The 17,500-nt window shown below is 33.5% G+C and overlaps 1 protein-coding gene across 1 annotated transcript in view; it reads right to left on the bottom strand.

The window, feature by feature from the left end:
- ror2 (receptor tyrosine kinase-like orphan receptor 2) overlaps positions 1-17,500 on the bottom strand; it is a 131,749-nt gene that overhangs the window by 35,824 nt on the left and 78,425 nt on the right. Inside the window, exon 2 of the mRNA XM_073829710.1 lies at positions 6,659-6,739. Within this exon, the coding sequence (XP_073685811.1) occupies positions 6,659-6,739 (81 nt within the window). The remainder of the gene's footprint in view (positions 1-6,658; positions 6,740-17,500) is intronic.

The raw sequence follows: 17,500 nt of genomic DNA, 5'->3' as shown, positions 1-17,500 counted from the left end.
GCCCTTGCGTATTTTGTTGTTTTAAAACACTGCACTGTCGCCCTATAGGTTAATTAAAAATGAAATTATGAACAAAAATAAAAGCACTTAAATGTGTTATTATAATTAAAATACGAAAATTAAAATGATGGGAAATTTTTTACGACCCTGTCCGTCAAAATGACGGACAATGTTCAAGTCTAACACAACCTCTGCTTGACACATACATTACATGTGTACTGTACTGATGGCTAAATTTATTTCACACACACTGACATCTGTATACCACAGAGTATACATAAAAACAAAGTATACTTTGAGCTTAAGGCAACTGAAACAGAGTATTCAGTTAGGAACAACATGAAACCATGATCCATAACAGCAAATAACACTCAACAAAAGATGACAGGAAAAGGCAGAAACAGCACAAAGACAAATGAACACCATCAAAACAAGGCAGCGTTGACAAGATCTGCATCACATCACAGAAGATTTGAGAAGAAACTGATGCATGAAAGGCTCAATTGTGTTGCACATTTTTGCCATATAACCAACCTCTGGCCTTCAAACACAACATAAAAATGCTAAAAAAAAAACCTTCTTTCTAGTCGACTGTAAGAGTTTAAGAGTTAAGGTGGATAAAATTAATGATTGTTCAATGCATCACAATCGTGATGAGATTGTGCAAGCAAATGGAAAAGGCCGAAACAGCACAAAGACAAATGAACACCATCAAAACAAGGCAGCGTAGACAAGATCTGCATCACATCACAGAAGATTTGAGAAGAAACTGATGCATGAAAGGCCCAATTGTGTTGCACAGCCAAACTGCGAATGACTGAGAAAGTGAAGCCGTGAAAACATGAGTCCATGCACCCTCACCAGAGTAAAGACAAGCTGTTACAGGCCTTGCGCTATCTGTAATCACTGTGAAAACATGAGCGAGGGTGTTGTGATCATGCTCAGCTGACGCTCTGAAGACGTGACATAATGAGAGAGACACTACTGTACATGAACGTGTTCAACATCAATGAGCCAAAGCACTGACACCGAGAAACACTGCTGTCTGCGGCTAGACTTACAAGCAGGTGAAGTTGGCATGCTAGAACATGCAGAATGTGAAATTAATATTAGACAAATCCATTATTACTCATGCATAGATGCCAGCGCAACTGAAAGAGCAAACAAGACAAAGTATAAAGCTGCACCCATTCGAACACGCCAAGATGTACTTGTCATTTCACTTTGCCAAAGCACAAGAAACAATAAGTGCAATTTGAGGTAAAAGAATAGGCCAAATTAGGTTTGTCCTTTGATTCAGATGTCACCATTATCACTTTGAGGAGGAGACAATGAAGATGATGACTCAAGAATATATTTTGAATGGACTTTTCATGCAATCACTTGTGGAAAAATACTTAAACTCTGAGAGATCTCTCTGTAGCCCAGGTTTGGCGAGTGCAGCTGGCAGGCGAGGTTAAGTGGGTTTGACTACTTGTGGGCGGACATGATTGGAACGATAAACAACACAAGCACTGCTGACACGCCATTTAACCGACCGCTGACCTTCAAACGCAACACTAAATCTACTAGAAAATCTACTTTTTAGCATTTAAAGTTACATTTTAAAGTGGATTAAAAAAAAGATTTTTCAATGCATCACAATCATTGTTTTAATAATGTGTTGAATCAGCATAACCCAAGATCAATCTTTTAGTTGATGGTTGTTTTCAGTTGATATGTAAATACAACTCCAATAAACATTATTTGTAGCAGAAGATTCAATAATTCACTCATAAATACTTCACTTGTTCAATTACTGAATGAATCAGCATTTTGAACAAATCTCTTGAATGAATGATTCAATGACAAATACGCTTTTTAACTTGACACTTGCCAATTTAATTAACATTGTAATTAACAAATGTTTTTTGAAGCAAAAATTACTTTTTAAAAGATGATTTGGTGTATTTTGGATACTACTTTAAGACGGATTGCTACCATTACCCTTCAAATTGCGCAAATTGAAGTTGCGAATTGAAAATAAGCCTAATGAAAACACGTCTATTTCGTAAAAACTCTTATATATCGTAAAAAAACAACCTCTGGCCTTCAGATGCAAGACTAAAGGCTCACAAAAACTTTATCTAGTATATTTTAAGGTGGTTAAAAATGATTTTTCAATACATCATAATCATCATTTTAATAATGTGTTGAATCATCATCATCCAAGATGCTTGTTTTCAGTTGATATGTAAATATAACTACAATAAACATTTGTAGCAGATCTCATACAATTAAAAAAAGTTTGGATGAATGATTCAATGATTTACTCAAATACGTCATTTGTTTCATTACTGAATGAATCAGCATGTTTGAACAAATCTCTTGAATAAATGATTCAATGGCAAATACATGTTTAACAGTCACTTGTCAATGTAATTAACATTGTAATTAACAAATGTTTTTGAAGCGCCGGTTTGAAGCAAAAATTACTTTAAAAATATGACTTGCTGTATTTTGGATACTACTTTAAGATGGATTGCTACCATAAGCCATGTTTCCATTACCCTTCAAATTGCGCAAATTGAAATTGCGAATTGAAAATAAGCCTAATGAAAACACGTCTATTTCGTTAAAAACTCTTATTTATCATAAAAAAACAACCTCTGGCCTTCAGTTGCAACACTAAAGGCTAACAAAAACTTTATCTCGTACATTTTGAGGTGAATAAAAATTATTTTTCAATGCATCACAATCATCATTTTAATAAGGTGTTGAATCATCATCACCCAAGATCAATCTTTTAGTTGATGCTTGCTTTCAGTTAATATGTAAATATAATTCCAATAAACATTTGTAGATCTCATTAAATACAAAAAATTTAAAAAAAGTTTGAATGAATGATTCAATGATTTACTCATAAATACGTCAATTGTTCAATTACTGAATGAATCAGCATTTTTGAATGAATCTCTTGAATGAATGATTCAGTGACAAATACGCTTCAGTATTTGTTGACAGTCACTTGTCAACAAATGTTTTTTGAAGCGCCACTTTGAAGCAAAAATTACTTTAAAAAGATGATTAGCTGTATTTTGGATAAAAACAATGCTTTTTCAATGCATCACAATCATCACTGTTGTAATGAACCATCATTACCCAAGTAATTACCATTACCCAATCTTTTAGCCTATGGTTGTTTTCAGTTGATATGTAAATATAACTTAAGTAAACATTATTTGTAGCAGATCTCGCAAAGGTATTGCTGATCAAACATGCCAATGATGAGGAATATGCACCAGGAATATGAAGCCAGTGACCCTTATGAACCCTTGTGGAAAGCCACTTTATTGCATACCTACAAAAAAAAAAAAGTTCTTACAACTGATATGATATACATTCAGTTTCAAATACAGATCACGATTCTCCCACGATTCTGAACTAAGCAAAATAACGTAATTTACAAGAGGCCTTGACAAAATATTATTTGCTGCAGTCTACTCAAAAATGTTTTAATCAATTTGAATGAATTCAATAGATTCAATGATTCACTCATAAATACTTCACTTGTTCCATTACTGAATGAATAAGCATTTTTGAATGAATCCCTTGAATGAATGATTCAGTGACAAATACGCTTTTTAACAGTCACTTGTCAATGTAATTAACATTGTAATCAACAAATGTTAAGCACCAATTTGAAGCAGAAATTACCTTCAAAAGATTATTTTCTGTATTTTGATTGCTACCATAAGCAGGGTTTCCATTACCCTTCAAACTGCACAAATTAAAGTTGAGAATTGAAAATATGCCTAATAAAAACACGTCAATTTCACAAAAACTCCTATATATCGCATATTAAAATGATGAAGGAATGTGCACCACTAAAGTCAGCCACCCTTATGAACCTGTGTGAAAAGCACAACTTAATGCAAAAAAAATTAAAAAAATAAATAAAAAAATAAAAACTTTTTCAACAGCGGAAAAAATAAAAATTAATTTAGTTCGAATGCAAGTAGAGCGGCACGATTTTGGATAAATCACAGTTTCCTTCTGTTTAAAATAGAGACCATGATTCTGAACTAAGCAAAACAGTGACTAAATATTATTCATTGTTGCAACCTATTAAAAAATGTTTAATTAATTAAAAAAATATATATAAAAAAAAATGGTTTAAATGAATGATTCAATGATTCACTCATGCATACACATGTATCGCAAAAAAGTTAAAGCTCACTTGAAGTGGTTATCCAGGCAATTTGAAAAAAATCAATATTTTGCAAGACCGCAATGGAAACGGCTTTTTCGCATTTACAGGTCACCTTACGTTTTTGTTGACATTTATACAATTAAATATCGCACAAGTTTTGCGCAAATCTGTAACGGAAACAAGTGTAGACATTAGTGTTTATATCCAAAATAGAAATGATTGAAAAGACTGTTTGTGAAGCTGTTTCACACCTAAACATGATAACTGCTCTCAGTGGCAGTTAATGGTTGATGTATTTAGTATTTAATGTTGCTGATGTGTCTTATTGTAATAAACGTTTGACAGTTGTGATGCACTCCATTGTGGAGTTGGAAATATCTAAGCATTTTGTGTTTTCAGTTGGTTTTGAGACGTTGATACATTCACCATCGTCTATATGTTGTCAATCCAAATAAAAATCAATTTCAAGTTTCAAGATGCAAAAACTTTGCCTGAATTTCTGAAGGGACTGGATAAACTTTCACAGGTAAGAATGTGCTGGTTTGTTTTTTTAATATGTATTAACTCAATGTCAGCCAAAGGCTTCATCTTGTATTGTGCTAGTTTATCAAAAGCATCTTCTGAATTCTACATGGATAAACAGTATATGCCCTACTAAATAACACAACCAAAATGGAAACCAAAAAAAACAAAAATTTTTTTTAAATATCTTGTTGCAGAACACAGTTGACTGTCACAAGTGGTTTTTAATATGGAGACATGCTTTATCATGCAGCTGGTTAGATAAAATTATTAACATTCCACTGTTTCTTCTACATTTTGCTTACTAACGTGTTTCACAGCCACTGAGGGCTTTTCTCTTGCTTCAAGTTCATATTGGCAAGGCATGGTTTAGAAACACTGCCCTTCATACGTTCATTCACTCGCCTGAAAACTATTACGGCTTCCTCTCGTCCCCAGACCCCTTGGTCCCGCGGCCAACACAAATAGTCTCTGCAGCGCTCATATTGGGAGCTGCTATTAAACAGGCCTGCCAGAGCAAAGTGGTGGCTTTTCCTGAAACTCTTGATTTATGCACACTGAAAGCAGAAACACAGACGCACTCCTGACTGACACAGCAGGCCACATTTCAAGATCCAAACCTTATCGTGAACACACATCATGCAGTTATTCATTGATTTTCTTTTTCAAACTGGGAATTATTAATGGCCACTGACAACTAAACACACTGGTTCTCATGTGCATCATAACTGAACATGACACTATAGTTTAAATGAGTGTAATTGAGAATGAGATTCAGAGATTGAGTTTAGGGGAAGATCTCCAGCTCAACATTCAAGCTCAAAATAACAAAATAAAGGCCGGTTCCCACCGGGATGATAACTCAAACTATTAAGTTTTAATAAAGGTTCTAACAATATGAGAACAGGGAAATCCAACCCAAAACTATAACGATAATGACATTGAAAAATTATATTTTTGGAAACACTTTCAGAATGATTTCTTTTAACTAGGGATGTGCGCTATGATGATTTTTGATTGTGGATGATTAAAATCGCTTTTGAAAAAATATCGTAGTATCGTGCAACAGCATGCCTCTTAAAGTCTTAAAGGAACACTCCACTTTTTTTGGAAAATGGCTCATTCTCCAACTCCCATTCCGGTGTAATAGTCAAGGAAGTTTGCTGCCGTAATATGGCCGAAGCAGGAGCAGTAATATCACACCGGTCACATTGGAAGTTACCTAGCTGAGAACTAATTTCAGGCGCTGTGTGATATTACTGCGCCTGCTGAGTCCATATAACGGCAGCAAACTTCCTTGACTATTAGGCTGGAATGGGAGTGTAGTTCCTAATCTTATCAGACTAGAAAATCGCAGCTTTACGTTTTCCGCTGGTCTTAGTACACGATATAACTACAGAAGAGTCAAGTTTTAAATAGGACAAATATCGAAACTCGTTGGTCTTTTTGAACGCAATGATATTTCTTTGAATTGGTCTTAAGTAATATTCTAATTTTCTGAGATACTGAATTGGGGTTTTCATTAGTTGTAAGTTAAAATAATCAAAATTTAAAGAAATAAACACTTGAAATATATCAGTCTGTGTGGAATGAAAGTATACATTATACAAGTTTCACTTCTTGATTGGAATTAGTGAAATAAATCAACTTTTTGAAGATATTCTATATGACCAACACCTGTATGTGGAGTGGGATTTTGGACTCTTTGTAGCTAGTAAGTAGTATGATGTTAGTACAACAAAGAAAGTGAGCATCAGTAAAAAATAAAAAAAGAGTTTGTATACCAGGAATTCCCCAAAATTGTGATTAACAGATAAAAATGCCAATGGTGAGTAAAATTAAACTGTGTGATAATTATAGAATTTCTTTCTAAGGTCATATGAATACACAGTGTCAGGATGATGCTTTCTGGATAGAGTTTAATCAGGCCTTGTGCTCCTGTACCTTCAGCTGTTGGCAGTCCTCCACTTTGGGCCTCAGCTATAGCCTCGATCTCTCCAGAGTCCGACAGATTCACGTCAGCCGCTGCAGAACAGACAGGAGACTGTTAGTATGCTGTTAGTGCTAAAACAAACAAGGACTAACAAGCTAGTTGTACTCTTATCGGTTTCTTCAGTATAACTGACCCTTACCCTAGTGTAAAAAAAAAAAAAAAAGTATTAAATTGCATTTAAAATACTGAAGGTCATTGCACACAGAGTCCGAAATTTTTGCACGTTAAAAAATAAATACACGCTGTCTCTGAAACTTTCGTCCATAAACAAAGGTTCGATTTTCTGCATTTTCACATCCGTAGCAAGCATTTTGATAAGAAAGGATGACGAACACGAAAAAAGCGTATGAACATTTCTGACTTAGTGTGCAATGACCTTAAGGGCTCTTTTCACTGGAAAATTACATTTAAGTGTGATGCAAGAAAAAAATCAGCTTCGGGAGGCTTCAACCCTGAATGTTTGATCTGAAACGGCATTAATTTCGCTCTTCCAAAAAGAGCATCTCATTTATCATAAAACCCATTACTGCTGACACTGTGGTTTCTGAGATGCTTCATAAATACCCTAAATTGAGTTAATCACACAGACAACACGAGCTGAGTTCTCATATAATCATCCGATGCTAACCGGGCCGGTGTTTAACAAGCTCACTGTATGTGGTTAAGCCCAAATTACATCCTTGTTTAACAATCTGAGACTGAAAGCAGCGTGAGAACCATTACATACGAGGCATAATTCACGCTCGCTTAAAATGATTTCTTCGTTTTATCTGCTCCAATAAATTAGATTGTTTTTTTCTTTCATAATAGGCAAATTATCCTCGAATTAAAAGTAAGCTGGGAATGTGCGTGTCGAAAAACCACATTTGACATGCTATAAACAGCTGGTCCAGGTCTTCCACATAATTACAAAGTGCTGGATTTAAGTAATATTCCATAACGCGCTGCCAGCTGAAGCATTAGTGAGCGATTAGGACTCATCCACACAGTCCTAACAAGCACAGCACATGGAAGACATCAGATTGACTGAAGTACACTATAGGAATACAGTATTTATCCAAAATATACACTGATTATTTAACATTCATCTGTGCTAAAACAAAGAACGCCAAAGATTAGGGGGATCTTGATGAAGTTGGTGATTCTGCTAATCAAACATTGGTTCTGTAGGTTTATTTTATGCCGCCTCGCTGCCTGCTGAAGGATTATCTGCCATAACACACACAGATGGTGTCTTTCAGAGCCGGCGAGGCGATGGCAGAGCCCACATACACTAGGGTTACAGACCCATTTCTCTTTAATTCGTATATGAAATATCTTAAACATTCCAGTGCCTGAAACTAATGCACAATCCAAAGGCGTGAGTCACACAGAAAAGTAGGACCTGCTAATTTTACACGAATGCATTTGTGGATTATTCATGTATCCTCCTCAAACTAATGGAAGCAGCGCCACAGAAACAGATGTGAAATTAAAAAAAGTTCAAATGCGATATATATAAATAAAAGCTGTTTTTTGTTGTTGTTTTTTGTTTTTTAACAAACAGCAAAATAACAAAGAAAATATTAACTAAGACTAAAGGTCATTGCACAAAGTCTGAATTTTTTTATGAAACTGTCCATCATAAAAAAAGGTTTGATTTTCTGCATTTTCGCATCCGTAGCAAGCATTTTGATAAAAAAAAGGGGGATGACGAACACGAAAAAAGCATGTGAACATTTCTGACTCAATGACCTTAAGGGCTCTTTTCACTGGAAAATTACATTTAAGTGTGATGCAAAAACAGGCAGCTACTGAGAAGTTTAATTCGCATTTGAAATATCTTAAACATTCCAGTGCCTGAAACTAATGCACAATCCAAAGGCGTGAGTCACACAGAAAATAGGATCTATTACTTTTACACGAATGCATTTGTGGATTATTAATGGTATCCTCAAACTAATGGAACCAGTGCAACAGATGTGAAATTAAAAAAGTTCAAATGCAAAATACATAAATAAAAGCTGTTTTTTAAAATTCACTGACGGACTTCCAAAAACTCACCCGGATGGACACACCATGCTTCTTTTATAAATGAGAAACTCTTTATTGGATTCTCTGGTTTCATGAAGAATCTTTAACATTCATTGAATCTTTCTATTGCACAAAGCATGAAAAGTTAGGGCTGCTTGATTATGGCAAAAATCATAATCACGATTATATAACACATTTTTGACTGAGTCCAAAATGTTTTATTAGTGATGAAAGATAGCAATACAACAGAAAAAATAACACTGAATACTTTTACTAAGTCTAAAGTAGTCTAACAGCCTATTATAGAAATTAAATAATTACATTTGAATGTAAAATAAAAGGTCTTCACTGTAATAGTTAAACATGTTTTGTTTATTAAAACTACAAAAGTCGTTCATTCGAGAGCAGTGAGTGATTTTTCTCTTTGTATTTTACCGTTTTATTAATATTAAGCACAGAGACGGCTGAAGGAATATTATTTGTTGCCACTGTAAGAGCCACACGGATCCAATATACTGTTGCACACGTATTTTCATTCTCAACTGTTTATGATCATTTAAGACATAACTGACAAGGGTTTTCATGAATAATCATCAAGCGCCTCATTTTGAAATATTTAATACATTCCAGTGCCTGAAACTAATGCACAATCCAAAGGCGTGAGTCACATAGAAAAGTAGGATCTACTACTTTTACACGAACGCATTTGTGGATTATTAATGGTTTCCTCAAAATAATGGAATTAGTGCTAAAGAAACATGTGTAATTAAAAAAAGTTCAAATGCAAAATATATAAATAAAAGCTGTTTTTTTTTAATTTACTGACAGACTTTTAAAAATTAAAACAGATGGACACACCATGTCTCTACTCTACACTCTCAAACATGACGGTTCTTTATTGGATTCTGTGGTTTCATGAAGAATCGTTAAAATTCATTGAATCTTTCCATTGCACAAAGTGTGAAAAGTTGGGTAACTTTTAGGGCTGCTGGATTATGGCAAAAACTACTAAAACTACAAAAGTCGTTCATTCGAGAGCAGTGAGTGATTTTTCTCTGTATTTTTACGTTTTATTAATATTAAGCACAGAGACGGCAGAAAGAATATTATTTGTTGCCGCTTTAAGAGCCACACGGATCCAATATACTGTTGCACACGTATTTTCATTCTCAACTGTTTATGATCATTTAAGACATAAGTGACAAGGGTTTACTTGAATATTCACCAAGCGCCTCATTTTGAAATCTTTTTGCATGTATTTGACCGTTTATGCACTAAAAGATACCTTTACATATCAGTGTTCTGCTCGGTCTCTGAGCGCATACACAGAACAGAGCAAGTTCTCTTTCCCGCTTTTAAAAACACAACATCAAAGAAACATTAATAAATCAAGCACGGCCCATTTTATGAAAGTCACGTTACATGATTTTGCCATTTGATTTGCATGTGAAATTAGGCTTATGGAGGAGCGCAAGCGCACCACTGGAAAGGGGAACGGAATGGGGCGCGATAATCGTTTCATCTCGACTGTATTTTCATGAACGTTTGAAGCCGAAATCTGAATCGAAACTGAATTTCGATTAACTGCACAGCCCTATTATCTTTCACATTTTATCCCGTATCGGTACCTGAAATTTGATGCCGGTACCCAACGGTACCTTTTTTCTGTGCTTTATCTTTATGTAATAACAAAACCCTCAATTTTAGGGATGTAACGGTATCAAAACTTCACGGTACGGTAATACCTCGGTATGAATGGCACGGTACGGTGTTTATTGAATCATTTACAGGAAAAACAAAACTAATGAAGAGACTCGAAAAAAGTGCCAGAAGTGTTTATTAAACAGTTTATATGAACACTGAACATATCAATGGCATACAAATTTGCCATCTATCTGTAAACTTTGAAACAGAAACTTAAATTTTTCAATTTTAGTAACAAAAAATTATTAAAGCATGTAAAAAAACAGTCAAATCAGTTTAGCTGAATGAGTTGTCTGAATCTAGTTGTCTGCTTGAAATAAGATTTTTTTTCTTACCCCATTGGCAGATTATTTAGCTTGTTTTAAACAAAAACTCACTTAATTTTGACTTGTTTTTACTAAAAACAAGACAATAATTTTTACTTGTCTAGAAAATCCTTCTTGATTTAAGAATTTTTAGATATTTTGGCAACAAGACAAAATTCTAAGTAAGGAAAGCATTTTTTTGCAGTGCAGTAGGCTCTCATGCCTTTCTTTCGCATTAAATCTTTATTAAAAACAATCCTTTAAAGAACTTTTCTACCTGGACAAGTGCATCTATTATGTTGCCTAGTTTATTTAAAACGGCACCTTTCCTTATTTTAAACCTAGCCAAAAAGCCACGTGTTGACTGTGAAATTTATATGCATTTATGGTACATTTCCGTGTCAATCCATGTTAATTTTTACAGCGAACAATGCACTGTAACATTAATTCAGCGCATACAGCGCAGCAAAAAATAGACTCGGTGCCGAAACGATCGCTGCACTGCTGCAAAGGCACCGCTTCTAGGACGTACTGCCGGACAGCAACCGCGTGCAGTGTGAACGCTCTAATCCGTTAACATGGGTGCGGAAAAAAATACGTGATGCATACGCACTTCAGACGGAGCAGGTTCGACCATTTCCATCTCTTTTCCTTGCTGCTACAGTCTGTAGCGACAACAGACCGCAAAGGATGATGGCCACGCCTGGGCTGATGGGAAATGTAGTTCCCGCTACCTCCCGTTCGCTCCATTCGCCTGAGCAAACTTTTCTCAGAAGACCTATTGTTTTATCGAGTCATGCGACCACGGTAGTATCGAAAAAATTTGTTATTGCGGTATGACGGTATTTACAATACCGTTACATCACTACTCAATTTCATTAAAAAAACAAGCCCAAACAGGTTAGTTTCTTTAAGGTTTTCCTATTTCCTCCCTTTCCTTCTCTTTTAAATAGTTTTATGCGCCGTGTGAATTTTACTTTCACTTTCAAATTACCAGCAATTCGCCATCAATTCAATTCAAGCAACAACAAAATACAAGATCAGTACTAAGTTTCCTCAAAGGTTGTGTTTTTACACATTTTTCCTAATAAATAAATAAATAAATAAATAAATGCTTTAGGAGTTTAGCACTCAGTCATGTCAGTAGATGCAATTTTTTCTTCTCTAATTTCTTGTATCATCTATGATCTTGCATCTTATCAGTTCCCAAGTCACTTCTACTTAGGACTTAACCTTTACCCCTTGTGTTAGCAGCCCACAGCAGTAATCAGCAGGCCGCTGCCACCACACTGGAGGGTGGCCAACAAAAGGGCCAGTGTGGAGACCTGGGAAAAGTCGCTGATCTAATTATTTTGGCTCAGGGTGCCTGTGAGCACTCAAGCCTCTGAATCACCACCTTTCACAGCGGATTCTCCGTTTTCAGCGAGTTACTCGCCTGGCAACTGTCGGCAAGCAGGCCACTCGGAGCGCTCATAAAGAGGTGATGGCAAACAGCACGATGGCTGCAGTACGCCGAGCCGCCCCCCGTGGGAGAGTCCGGCTCCAGGATGGGGGCAGCACAGCCTCGGCCAGACTGAGAATGTAGAAGCTTGTTAACACTCCATCCTGTCCTCTGGAGAACCGTTTAGTCAGGAACTGGTTGCCAGATTCGTAAAATAAAGGAGAGGGATAAAGAGGAAGAAACTTGGGAGAAGCTGAACTCGTTTGGAAAAACAACACCGTTCAGAACCCATTTAGGTAAATTGTAGATTCCCATGAAACAAATTGAGAAGAACATTGCCTTCTCTTCCACGGATGAGATGTTTTGTTTACGGCCCTGGCCAGTGCTGGGTAGATTACTTACAAACCGTTACTGATTCCAAATTACATGACAAAAATTAGCTGTTTTTCTGTAAATGCAGTGCTCAAATGCCATGTGGCTTCTCAGTTTTCTCTGTAATTATAGCCATCTGACTAGCGAATGTAGGCAAGACTGGAAAACTTTTTAAATTTATATAAGTGGTAGGCTATTTTAGATAGGAATAAGATTAAAAAGAATTAGGGGAATCAAATTATGAATAATTTATAGCTATTGTGTGAATAATATGTAATCATGCAATCAATAAAAAGTAACTGTAGTCTGATTACATTACATTTTAAAATACTCATAATCGAATAACAAGCACTTACTTTTTGGAATCTGATTATTTAATCTAGATTACATGTAATCAGTTATTTATAGCTATTGTGTGAACAATATGTAATCATGAAATCAATAAAAAAGTAACTAATCTGATTACATTTTAAAATACTCATAATCGAATAACAAGTACTTACTTTTTGGAATCTGATTACCTAATCTGTTACTTTTAGCCGTTGTGAATAATTTTCTCTCATGCAATCAATAAAAAAGTAACTGTAGTCTGATTATGTTACATTTTAAAATACCCATAATCGAATAACAAGTACTTTCGGGAATCGGATTACATAATCAGATACATGTAATCTGTTACTATTAGCCGAATAAACTGAATAATTTGTAATCATGTAATGAATAAAACAGTAACTGTACTCTGATTATATTACATTTTTAAAATACTCAATCAAATAACAAGTAATTACTTTTTGGAATCTGATTATGTAATCCAAATTACATGTAATCCGTTACAGCTATTGTGTGAATAATATGGAACTGATTACGTTACATTTTAAAATACTCATAATCGAATAACAAGCACTTATTTTTTGGAATCTGATTACGCAATCGGATTGCATGTAATCAGCTACTTATAGCTATTGTGTGAATAATATGTAGTAACTGCAGTCTGATTATATTACATCTTAAAATACTCAATCGAATAAAAAGTACTTTTTAAAATCTGATTACATAATCTGGATTACATGTAATCAGTTATTTTTTAGCCATTGTGTGAATATGTAATCATGCAATTAATAAAAAAAAGTAACCGTACTCATATTACATTTTAAAATACTCAAATCAAATAACAAGTACTCTTTGGAGAATGATTATGTAATCCAGATTACATGTAATCAGTTACTTATGGCCATTGTGTTAATAATACGCAATCATGAAATTAATAAAACGAACTGTACACTGATTACATTTTAAAATACTCAATCGAATAACAAGTACTTTCGGGAATCGGATTACATAATCAGATACATGTAATCTGTTACTTATAAGAACTGTGTGAATAATTTGCTATCAAGTAATCAATAAAACAGTAACTGTAGTCTGATTAAGTTACATTTTAAAATGCTCATAATCGAACAACAAGCAATTACTTTGTGGAATCTGATTATGTAATCAGATAACATGTAATCAGTTACAGCTATAATATGGAACTCATTTAAAAATAATCTAAAGCACTTTTTGAAAACTGATTACGTAATCAGATAACATGTAATAAATTACGTATAGCCATTGTGTGATTAATATGTAACCATGAAATCAATAAAAAAGTAACTGTGATCTGATTACATTACATTTTAAAATACTCATAATCGAATAAATACTTATAATCGTATAACAAGTCCTTACTTTTTGGAATCAGATACATGTAATCATTTACTTATAGCTATACTTTTGTGTTAATAATATGTAATTATGTAATCAATAAAAAAGTAACTGTAGTCTGATTACATTTTAGAACACTCATAATTGAATAACAAGTACTTATTTTGCGGAATCTGATTATGTAATCCAGATAACATGTAATCAGTTACTACCCAGACCATATGTGACCCTGGACCACAAAACCAGTCTTAAGTCGCTGGGGTATATTTGTAGCAATAGCCAAAAATACATTGTATGGGTCAAAATGATTGATTTTTCTTTTATGCCAAAAATCATTAGGAAATTAACTAAAGATCATGTTCCATGAAGATTTCTTGTAAAATTCCTACTATAAATATATCAAAATGTAATTTTTGATTAGTAATATGTATTGTTAAGAACTTAATTTGGAGAACTTTAAAGGTGATTTTCTCAGTATTTAGATTTTTTGCACCCTCAGATTCCAGATTTTCAAATAGATGTATCTCGGCCAAATATTGTCCTATCCTAACAAACCATACATCAACAGAAAGCTTATTTATTGAGCTTTCATATGTATATGTGTGCATATTATTCTTATATATGTATACATCTCAGTTTTGTAAAATTTAACCTTATGACTGGTTTTGTGGTCCAGGGTCACATATGTGACAAACTGTGTTATCTTAAAAAAAAAAGTCAAGTCTGACTCTGCACATTCCTGGCGTTACTTCATTCGTTTTCAATCGCTCAATCGTCAGTTCTGGCCTGCAATCATGGATCTGCAATAAAAGACCCCCAAGACGATCCACTCCAGACCTGGTTCACTAGCACATCTGCAGATGTACTTAGCATGAGGTGACAAGCATGAAAAACAGCTCCTGGTGGTTCCTGACAAGAACAGGCCTCATAATCAGTGACCTGGAGAAAAGAGCACTGCAACATTCCTCAACAGTTTGTTTCCTTTATGACTCTTTTAGAGAATAAAAAAACAAACAAAGTTTCCTTAGATCCAGTTACAAAACAGCTGGTTGATATGGTTAGTGAGGCCAGCAGTTGTTCATTAGTTTGAAATTCATTTGTCCCAATAGTGTTAAAAAACATCTGAGGCGTGGGTCAAAGCTAGCATTGTTCGAAATTGGCATCTAATATGGAACAGTCACCAATGCCGTCAATTTGTTAAAGAACACATTTTATTTCAACTGCAAAAAGACTTTTTTTTCTTTTTCTTTTTTTTTCCAAGTTTAAAACCACCAAGTCAATATACTCTCCTGTCCGATTTGTTTTTCGGACAAAATGGTGAATTCTGCATTATGATTGGTTGGATCGCCTGTCAATCAAGCTCTTTGTGAAGGGTCAGTTCAGTTTCTTTTCCGTTTTTTTTTTTTTTTTTTTTTTCCTGGATTCTGCTTTTTTTCTGTTAGAATTTTTCTAAACTCAGTTTTAATGGATAAATAAATTACAAATTTAACAGCAATTTTTTTATAGTTTCATGGTTTCATTAAATTGTAGTAAACAAAAGCATCTCTAATTAGTTGATTTTTAAAGATTTAAAGAATTACTTAAAACATTAAAAATGTAGTACTTTCATGTACTTAAGGATTAAAGGTAAAAACAAACAACATTTATGGCAGTAATAACAAATACAAAATGTAAAAAAAATCTGAAATTGTGCTAAACTGTTAGCAATAAAAACTAATAAATTAAAAAAAAATCTAAAGCTGTGCTAAAATTGTTGGTTGACAGAATTTCACTCAAGTAATAAAAAATACAAAATTAAAAAAAATCTAAAATAAAAAAAAAAAAGATTTTTTTGTTAAACTGTGCTAAAATTGTTGGTTGGCAGAGAAATTCACTTAAAGCAGAGTAATAAAAAATAAAAAATTTAAAAAATCTGAGTTGTGCTAAAATTTGAGTAATAAATAAATTATTAATTAAAAAAAATCTAAAATAAATTAGATAAAACAAAACAAAAATCTAAATCTGTGCTAAAATTGTTGGTTGGCAGAAAAATTCACTTAAAGCAGAGTAATAAATAAAAATAACACAAAATAAAAAAAAATCTGAATTTGTGCAAAGATTTGAGTAATAAATAAAAAGAAAAAATCTTAAAAAGAAAAAATCTAAAACTGGTAAGTAAAAACTGCTAAGCAAAAAATAACACAAAATTAAAAAAAATCTCAAACTGCTAAAATTTGAGTAATAAAAAATAATAAATACAAAAATCTAAATAAACAAAAATACTAAAACTGCTAAAATTGTCGGTTGGCAGAAAAATTCACTTGTCACTTAAAGCAGAGTAATAATTAAAAAATAATACAAAATAAAAACAATCTGAAACTGCGCTGAAGTTTGAGTAATAAATAAAAAATATTAAAATTTATTAATTAATTAATTTATTAAAAAAAAAATCAAAATCTGTGCCAAAATTGTTGGTTGACAGAAAAATTCACTTAAGTAACAAAAAAACAAAAAAAAAAAATTAAAAAATCTGAAATTGTACTAAGATTTGAGTAACAAATAAACAAAATAATAAACAAAAATATCTCAAAAAAAAAAAAAATCTAAATCCGTGGTAAAATTGTTGGTTAACAGAAAAATTCATTTAAGTAATAAAAAAAAATAACAAAAATAATCTAAATAAAAAAACTGCTTAAATTGACGGTTGGCGGAAAAATTAACTTAAAGCAGAGTAATTAATAAAAATGAATACCAAATTTTTAAAAAAAATCTGAAATTGTGCTACAGTTTGAGTAATAAAAAAAAATAATTAAAAAAATCTAAAGCTTAAATTGTAGGTGTGCAGAAAAATTCACTTGTCACCTTTGAAGAGTTTGAGTTTGTATAAGATATGACGATAGTTTTTCTCAAAAGAAATGGTAAAATGGCCCTACATATAAAACAAGCCTTAAAATAATTATGGACAAACTAATCAAAAAGCCTTCCTCATTCCAGAAGAATGCCTAAACAATATAATCCAGCAATTGTTTTCAATGATCTGCCCTTCAGTAGCCATCTAATAAAACAAATCAAACAATAAATACCCAAAACAAATTCAGCCATTCGGTTTCACAAAAACGCAAGAGTGCACCAAAGGGGTTCTTGCACATAAAATCAATCAGTCAAATCTGTTTTTGATGCAAGAACTTGAGGACCACCCTTGCAGTAAACTCAGCGTTGGCCAGGACATTGGAAACCGACTTCAAAAGAGATGGTAAGAGCAAACATTTGTTTGT

Source organism: Garra rufa, chromosome 23, assembly GCF_049309525.1.
Source record: "Garra rufa chromosome 23, GarRuf1.0, whole genome shotgun sequence".
In the NCBI taxonomy this organism is placed as follows: Eukaryota; Metazoa; Chordata; class Actinopteri; order Cypriniformes; family Cyprinidae; genus Garra; species Garra rufa.
The sequence above is the reverse complement of the archived record's forward strand: the minus strand, read 5'-3'. Positions and strand labels throughout refer to the sequence as shown.